The sequence below is a fragment of the Cibotium barometz genome, chromosome 21 (genome assembly GCF_041138505.1).
Source record: "Cibotium barometz isolate CiBa-2024 chromosome 21, ASM4113850v1, whole genome shotgun sequence".
NCBI lineage: Eukaryota > Viridiplantae > Streptophyta > Polypodiopsida > Cyatheales > Cibotiaceae > Cibotium > Cibotium barometz.
The window spans coordinates 47,398,568-47,408,245 of record NC_141066.1 but is presented as its reverse complement, the minus strand read 5'-3'; the positions used below and the strand labels follow the sequence as shown (position 1 = coordinate 47,408,245).

Below are 9,678 nucleotides of genomic sequence, written 5' to 3'. Positions count from 1 at the left end.
ATCAATGGCTCTCATACCAAAGCAAAAAGAGCTCTCAAGTGGATGAAGAAAATGTCAAACTTTGCTCAAAATGTTGTCCAAATTTGACCATCAAAAAGACGAGGCCATTACACACCAGTTGCTAAAACTTGGGCTACAGGGATGCATTCACACTCCAAAATCATGCTGCTTAGAACACTGTCAAAAGTAAAGGAGGAAACAAGGCCTCACCTAAAAGGCACATCAATCAATTTTCTTCTTTACTTGCATATTGTGGGAATGGATGCGGAAAATTTAAAAGAACAGCCCAACACTGTCAAAAGTAAAGGAGGAAACAAGGCCTCACCTAAAAGGCACATCAATCAATTTTCTTCTTTACTTGCATATTGTGGGAATGGATGCGGAAAATTCAACACGGGTCTCTTGTTTCTTAAATCATTGTTTCGTGTACATGGAAAGTCTTGCGTTCCAAATTAATATCGTTGAATGATTCTTCATATTTTGAATAACGTTTTCCAAACGATGTTGAACTCTTGTATCGCGAAGTTTCAAAAAAGTTAGAAGCTCCAAGGTGGTGGTTGGTAGTTTGCGTTAAATGGCTGCATGGGTGGGGTAGGATCAGCAAAACTCAGTACTTTGAAAAAGGAGGCCTCACTGTTGACTCAAGCCTGCATGCATCTCAGCTTATATAAACTAGAGTGCCTGTGAGCTTGCTTACATATATCCAAAGAACGTTCGATTTAGAAGCAGCAGCTATGGCTAGAGTGGCGATAATTGTGGCCGCGTGCTACTTCATCAGCTTCGGTAAGTGGCCGGCTTAGTAATTTGTGTTATAGTAGTGCGTCTGTGTATACTGCAGGTAATTTGTTTGTGAGTATACAATGCCGTATAGTACATGGATGGTAATTTGCGTGTATACTATGCAGCTATGATGAGAGCTGAGGCCACGACAATAACCATGCACAACAACTGCGGCTCTACCGTGTGCTTCAAGTACTGGGGGCCCAACAACGGCGTGGGCGGAGGGTGCTCGCAGCAAGGTGCCGGCGGCTCATGGCCGGTGCCCGTCGACTCTAGGTGGCAGGGTGCTACCTTTTGGACTATCACAGGCACAGGGTGCAGTGGCCAGGCTTGCAACACAGGGCCTCCCTCAGGGGTCACCCAATTCGAGATTACAGTAGCCGGCAGTGGCGGCAACGACTACTACGACGTCTCCAAAATTGGGGGCTACAATGGGGACATGACGGGGGTTCCCACCAACGGCAACTGCCCCACAGTCCAGTGCACTAGTGCCAACTCCGGCTCCTGCTACTACCCCGGAGGCCCCGATGAGACCAAGGCCTGCCCCACGGGAAGCACCGACTACAACGTCTACATGTGCTGATGACCTCCTTTTGGGGTTTAGGCTCTATGTCAATAAGTTCTGCCAATGACCTCCTCTGTATTTCGCACACCTGTGCATGACCGAACTTGAATAATGCGATGTCTCGCGTTCATTTATATGATAATGAACCTGTGTAATAATGTGATTAAGAAGTCCCTGATAAATGATTCTCAAATGCTATCACATAAATAACTCTCCATTACTGCTCAAGAGGAGATGCTCAAGAGGAGAGTACCACATATTGCAGCACTGGTTATCATTTATTTACTTCAACATTACCAGAGCCTACTCTTAAACATACCCTCAGTCAGGCCTTAACTTTGAAGCAAAATTGTGCTTCAAGACCTTTCCAGGCTTCAAATGAATCCTATTAATTGGGTGTAATTTGAATCCTATTAATTGGGTGTAAAGCTTCACAGTGAAGCCTTTGATATTTTTGAAAGCTTCAAAGGAACACTACAAGACAATGCTGCCATACACGCGTTTTATACACGCGATAAATTACGAACGCGTGTATGGTCGCGCTTGTATTTGAATAGAATCGGGCGCGTGTATTTTTGCATTTAAGTTCGCGTGTATGTTTGCATTAATCAACGCGTGTATAAACGCGTCTATATACACGCAGTAATACACGCACCTATACACGATAATATTCACGGGGTAATACTCGCTATTATACACGGATAAATACACGCTACTATACACGGATTAATACACGCATGGCAGAGAAAAACTGAAGAAAAACTGAATTCCTTTACAAAATTAAAAACTATTTTCCTTAAACCATCTCATAGTACATTACAGTATACATCATTACACAATCCCACTACATGCATTTATAACAATGAAATATATTCAAAAATAAATCATGCATATGAGATGATAGAAATGTCATCAATTTAGAACATACAGTGACGGATAGGTTCGATCTCATCTTCAATAAGATCCATCCTTGCCAAACGATCAACATCAATATCCATTTGATCAATTGGTAAGGCTACGATTAAATTTATTCCACTATCGATATTCTGTACTCCATTGATAATGGTATCGATGTCCTGATCATCCTCATCAACATCACCATCATCCTCAATGGTAGGGTCATTCTCATGATCATAAGAAATGGCATGCTCATCCTCATTATCATGATCATCTCTTATTTCTTGATCATCGATCACATCTTCAATGGCATGTTCGACATCATCTTCATTGCGGCTTGTTACATCCTCCATATGCTCCATATCAGTGAATGTATTATACATCACTTTGGAACGTGGTGCAATAGGGATGACGTACCACCATTTGATGTCATGCACCATTGGTAGATAGATAACCTACTCAAATACACACAGTACAGTAATTAATTAGCATATCAAAAGTCAAGGGGTACGCGAGCTTAGATATATATGTACATGAAACACATTAGTAAAAAAATGCATACCTGCTCACATTGTTGTGGCAATACGAGCCTATCTTTCTTTGTTTGCCAGAACTTTGTAGAGTCAATAGTTACATATCCACTTGCATGGCGTTTTATCGTTGCATTAGGCCCTTTTTCCACCACATTCATTTGCCATTTGACATCCAAAACATACACAAAGAAGCGACGAAAGTCAAGCCTAAATATGTCTTGGATTATGCCACAATAATCATCCATTTTTCCATTAGCTCCCTCAAAGCTACTAATGACACCGCAATCTTGTGTATTTCTCTTTTCATCAATTCTTTGTGTTCGAAAATGCTTGCCTTCACACCATATAGCATTGAACATAGTGCACTGGACCAAAATAGAAGCAATATTTGTGTAAGCAATGTGAATAAATATTAAAAGCAAATCACTTACAACTAATGCAAAACATTAGTTCTATGTACCTTTGACATGCATCCTCGTGCATACTCCCATTCTTCCGCCGTGATATGCAGCCCCTCGTCGCTCTCTGCTCTCTCCATTTCCTCATGCAACCAATCAACATGGATATCATTCGGAAGTGTCGCTAGATGCTTAGGGTACGCCTTCCGAGAGCCATGTTGCCTCCGAAAGAGAGCTCTTTCTGCTTGCCTGCTTGTCTTTGCATCCTCATATCTTGTAACCCATTTGCTCATCACATCACTATTAAGGATACAAGTGAAATTGAGATCATCAATCAATGTTCTGTCAATTACTTTACTCTGTCCTTTTCCTTGAGGCACAATAGAGGTCATCCTCAAGTCCTCTTCATTGCTCCATAGTCGTGGCAAAGAGCTGTCCACTTGACCAAGAAATTCTGAAATATATACAAGAGACTCTTGTATCAACCAACCCTCGGCCATGCTTCCTTCAGGCCTTGCACTTTGCCTCACAAAGTCTTTTAAGGTCTTCATGAAGCGCTCTAGGAAGAACATCCAGCGTGCATGCACAGTACCACATAAAGCAATTTCGTCCACTAAATGCACAATGAGATGAAGTTGACTTGTGAGAATGGTTCGCGAAAAAGTCTCCTCTACCAAACAAACCACCTCCACTGCCATAACACGCGCATCATCCAACGTGGCTGGATCAATTGCTTTGGAACTAACATATCTGAAAAATAAATAAATAGTACGTTGTACCTCATGCACGTTCATTTTGCAAGGTATAATGAAGGGTGATCTGAGCATGGGTTTTACATACCTCACAAGCTCGCCCATCTTATAAATACATTTTTTCAAACTCTTATTCGCACAATGGTCGATGCTGGTAGGTAGTATGAACTGCGCACATAAGAGCACATTTATGGTTTATGGCATTACAAAATTTAATTTCAACGTACGTACAAGACTTGGAAAACACTTACTTGAAGCATCTTGTGCCAATCGATCGTGGGACTTCAACCCATATAGTTGCTCAACGCCTCTTTTCTTAGTGGTTGTAAAGGCTCCCTTCAATGATCTCATGCATCCAATGGGAGTATGTAAAGTGGTGATGGCCTGCTTTACCTGCTTCTCCTCTTTCTTTGATATAATCCATGGTGCAGGCGGAAGACGAACGTGCCCACCCACCTCTCGTGGCCAAGCTTGACGCATACGTCCTGCGACCCGCAAGTCCTCACGTATGCTAACATTGTCTCGTTTACCAGTAATATGTTCCCAAATACCAGATCTCACATTCTTGAAGATGTGCATGGGATCAAGAAGATGGTTGATCTTAAGATGGGTCCAATATGGCAGCCGGAAAAAAATGGAGTACCTACACAAGGGATTGCTCTATGTGACCTTTAATCCAATTAGAGACTACACAAAACAAGATTGAAAAAACATCACTATACCTGTTCATGCCATCTGGAGGAAGAATAGTTGTAGACTCCCAAATACGCTTCCAATCTTTTGCACGAAGTGTTTGTGGAGGAATGTTACTCTTACTAGCAACATATTTAGGATGATCTGAGGGGAGAAATCGATGATGATTATCGAATATAGTCTTACACAAATTGTCAGCATACTCATGTACTAACGAAGGGCCACAAACAGGACATGCATGTTTACCCGATGTTTTCAAACTTGTTAAAATATAAATAAAAGTTAGAATAATAAAGTCAAACCGTCTAATTAATATATATAGCCAATAGTATAGAGTAGAGAGGTAATTAGAATTCTTACCAAAACAATCGCTGTATCCTGGAAAGTCATGCATTGTCCACATCAACACTGCTTTTAAGTCGAAGTGTCGAGAGGAGGGAGGCCTACTAATGTCCACCACCGCAACACCTCTCCATAGTTCCTCCAACTCATCAATCAGTGGTTCAAGATAAACATCCATATGCTTGACTTTATGTTTCCCTGGAATTAGAAGGGATAACATAAGATGTCCCTTCTTGATCGCCATTGATGGTGGAAGGTTGTAATTCACCAACACAACTGGCCACACGCTGTATGCGGTGCTTTTGAAACCAAATGGATTCACTCCATCCATACCCAGGCCAAGTCTCAAGTTTCTGGGCTCTGTTTTAAAGCTGGGCCACTCATCTTCAATATGCTTCCAAGCAGGAGTGTCTGCGGGAATTCTCCACATGCCATCATCCGATCGATGTGAGGAATGCCATGACATGAGCTCTGCTATGGATTTGCACTTGAACATGTGTTTGATGCGAGAAATTATAGGAAAGTGTCGCAAGACTTTACGAGGTACATCAAAACTCTTCATATCTGTTCTGTACCTTGCTTCACCACAAGTGGGACAATGTAGAGCCTCCTTATGCGTCCCACGAAAGAGAATGCAATCATTGACGCATGCATGTATTTTATCATAATCCAGTCTTCCAAGAGATGTCACATAGCGCCTCGCTATGTCTCTTGAGGTGGGTAGTCTATTTTCCTTTGGAAGCATGTTTGATAATAGCCTGCATCCAATATCATCAATTATAATTAGTCTTAAATCTTAAACCTTAAACCACTAATTCAAATTTATAAGTTAGAATGCTTACTTCAACAATGCGTCAAGACTTGCATTGCTCCATCCATAAACTATTTGTATATTAAGTAGTTCAAGTGAAGCACGTAAAACAGAGAATGTGCACCCTTCAAACACCGATGTCGATGAAGCCTTATAAAGATGCTCTTGTTCCATATCATCGTCGTCCATACCTTTGGGATCATCCTTAAAAAGATTCCGCACCATATCATCAAGCACCTCCTCTTCCACAACTTCGTGGGGTGCAGGGCTATTGTCATCCCTTTCCCACTCATCTCTGACAATAGATCCCGAAGCTCCAGCATCATCTCGTCGACGCTTTACGTGCTCTCGTCGCGCGTAGGGTACCATGTTAGGGTGTGGTACTGCATCCTGCTTCAATTTATCAAATTATATGTTACAACTCTATTAATTTAATTTGGATACCATGAGTCATTTGAATACCATCATCAATTTACATCTACTCACCTCTAAACTTGTTTGATTCCATTCTCCATACATGGAGATGTGATTCAAGGTAATTCGACGTGCTCGTACAATGCATCCTTGACATCGACTACACATACATTTGATTCGTTGTCCCAACCACACATCACGATTGCGATGACGCATTGTCTCATCTTCCCCAGAACTGCTTGAAGAGGTTGATGACATCCTGTGTACAAATCAAAAAACACAAAATCATTATATGTTTTTAATGAAAGCACAAAAATCGCGTGTATTCACGCGGCTATTTCCCAAAAATTGCGTGTATTAACGCGGCTACTTCCTAAAAATCGCGTGTATTCACACGGGTAACGCCTGCAAAACGCGTGTATAAACGCAGCTAAAATATCATACACGCGAATATACACGCGTTTATAAACGCGAAAATAAACGCGACAGTATGTTTAAACTAAAAACAGCCCGCCTTCCCCAAATATAGATTTTGAACTAAGAAATCGACTTTGCTTGCGTTTTCGCCTGTTTTCGCCTCTTCCAACAGCAAGGAGGGAGCAGAGAAAGGAGCACACACACGGGAGAAGGAGGGAGCAGAGAAGGAGCAGAGAGGACTCACTTTTTCAGAGGTGAGTGTCCTGTGCCTTGTCTCTTTCGTCAGATTTCTTTATGCTATTTGCTCTTTGCTCTATGGGTTTGTCCTTTTGCTTCTGTGCACACGATTGGGTTACTGCATCCTGACAGGGGCTCCTTTTATAAGGACATTTTGTCTGTCTTTGTCGGGGGTCGGTCTTTTCGAAAAAAAAATTTCGCAGGTCGCGTGTAACCTGTCTGCAGAGTCTGTTCACGCAAATATACACGCGTTTCTGGACGGGTGTATACACGCGTTTTTGACGGGTGTATACACGCATTTTTTGACGGGTCTATACACGCGTTTCTGCATGAGACTGCGGCGTTTCAGATTTCATGATTTGCAGGCAACACAACTGACTTGAATGATGATATTTGTGTGAGTCAAGAGACAGCCCATGATGTACATGAAGATGTTTGTTGCAGGTTCTTTATGGATATTCCAGGTTCTTCATCCGATCCATTTGCGTACAGCAATTGGCTGATGGAGATGCTGAATCATTTTGGGCGCCATCCTGGTCCGGTTGAGCTTAGAGAGTATATGTATGCCCACCCCCCTCCTTCCCTGCCTGGTGTCTATACCCCTACCGCGAGTATCCAGGGCACTCCAGTGCCGTCTATTCCTCCGAGTCCGACGAGACGGCATGCAGCTTCTCCTCTTCAACGTCCACCGAGGAGACATACCTCGTCCCAGACACACTCACGTACACTCTCAAAGCCACCATCACGTGCTCCCTCAGAGCCACCGTCACGTCAGGGCTCACAGCCACCGTCACGTAGACAATCCCCCAGTCGTGACTCCACCCGCAGCAGTAGGAAGAGTGGGAGTGGAGGATGCGGCGGGTGCTTTGGTGGGGGAGGTGGGGGAGGTGGGGGAGGTAGTAGGGCACGCGGTGAGAGAGAAGATAGAGAGAGAAGAGTTAGAGGAGACAGTTCGGAAGAGGAGGAGATGAGAGAGATAGAGAGAGTGGTCTGCTATGATGTGACGGATAGGGACGGGATAGTGATGGATGCGAGGGGGAGGGAGGTAATGGAGTACATGCGTGGGGTAGTATCAAACTCATATAGAAATTGTTTTATTAAATTTAAAGATCAAAATAGCCGATTAGTTGGGGAGGTGATAGAGGCTGTACATAGTCGGTACCCCAATCCCCCACATGCTACATTCTCGGATGTATGGGGAAGGACGCGAATAAGGGAGATCTTAAGTAACAAAAGATCTCACCTTAAAAAACTCGCGTACGATGACCGGCTAAATGTAGCTGCTGGTGGCTATCGTGCCGAGAAACCTGCCACCACTGCGCACAAACGCGAGTGGAAGGAGGCAAAGAAACGAGCAGAGGGTGGCGTGAAGAGCAGGCAGCATGTGGAGGCACGACGGATCCAGATGGAGACCATTGGATCTTCGCATTTCGGATCTGGCGGCGTCGAGTCATGGGAGGCAGAGTTCGTAAGTATCTTGCCACTTTATTTGATTGTTTACTTAATTCATTGATTCTATGATTGTTTTAATCTTACAAATTGTGTTGATTATGATACAGCGACGGGTTACGGGGAGGAAGCCCACAACCCACGATACTGCGTATGCTCGCCGGCATAGCAGACGTGACACGTGGGCCATCTTCAGAGCCGAGGGACGTATTACGGATGCGCAGTTTGAGATGGCCATGAGACCATACGGTCGACAGGTACTTGAAAATTCTAAACGAATGGTTTTGGTTTATTGAATTGCATATATATATACTTATATACTATATATTACTTGAACAGGCACAAGCTGCTGATGATCCACCGACCGTCGCTCAGAGGGTGGACGTGAGCACTACTCCTCGGACATTCCGACTGATGTGAGCTCATCTGAGCATGGAGGGAGCACCGAGTCATCATCTGGGTCTGAGTAGTACTCAGACTTATAGTATCACATTCCATATTGAGGATGTGATTGTATATATTTTTTTGTAAACTCAAGCCATGGGCTACTTCGAGATATGGACTCCCTTGTATACATGTATGAAATTTTGATAGTAATATTGAATTGATTGATCGATAGTATTACATTCATGTCTGTCTTGAATCGTGTATTGACAATGTATGCATTCATGTCGTTCTTGTCTTAATCTCCCTCGTGCATATGTTCTTCGTGGATGGTCTAATGGGATGGTCTAATGCACAAAAAAAAAACCAGAGAGTGCTATTGGGTGCTGGAATGCTGGAACAGTATTCAGGCACCAAATAGTACTCTCTGGATTTTTTTTTTGCTCTCTGTTTGCGTGTATAAACGCGTCAGAACTGCTAAAACTCGCGTGTATCTATGCAGATACCCTAGAAAAAACGCGTGTATTAATGCGTCAAAACTGGTGATTACGTGTGTATAAGCGCATCTAAATTAAAGAAACGCGTGTATAGATGCAGGTGTAAACGCGTCTGAGACAATTTGAACTGAATAGGACGCGGCTATACAGCCGTGTATAAGCGCGTCTAAAATAAGAAAAAGCGTGTATAGTGGCATGTATCAACGCGTCTGTAAAAAAAAACGCGGCTACGCGCGTCTGAGAGGTGCTATACACGCGCTTTTACACGCATGTCTCTGGCCGCGATGATACACGCGCTGATACACGGGCCCGCTACTTTTTTTCACAAGTCATTTTTAGCGGCTAGGAGCGCGGGTATGAGCCCAATCCCTTGTAGTGGAAGCCTTATGTAAAGGTCATGCATATATATATATATATATATACATATATCTATATATATCTAGATATATATCGATATATGTACGTATATATATACATATATATGTATATATATACGTACATATATCTAT

At 42.9% G+C, this 9,678-nt stretch overlaps 1 protein-coding gene across 1 annotated transcript; it reads left to right on the top strand.

Annotated features, from left to right (window-relative positions):
- The first annotated feature begins 661 nt into the window (after positions 1-661).
- On the top strand, positions 662-1,555 carry LOC147627262 (pathogenesis-related thaumatin-like protein 3.7). Its single transcript, XM_086816185.1, has 2 exons — positions 662-783; positions 906-1,555. The coding sequence occupies exons 1-2, from the start codon at positions 735-737 to the stop codon at positions 1,361-1,363; spliced, it is 507 nt and encodes a 168-aa protein (XP_086672311.1). The 5' UTR covers positions 662-734; the 3' UTR covers positions 1,364-1,555.
- Positions 1,556-9,678: the final 8,123 nt, after the last annotated feature.

What these genes read in the sequence shown, in the direction of transcription:
- LOC147627262 (XM_086816185.1), top strand. Translation starts at nt 735, where the DNA reads ATGGCTAGAGTGGCGATAATTGTGGCCGCGTGCTACTTCATCAGCTTC. An exon ending in GTGCTACTTCATCAGCTTCG is followed by an intron (nt 784 to 905) that starts GTAAGTGGCCGG and finishes TATACTATGCAG; the next exon opens with CTATGATGAGAGCTGAGGCC.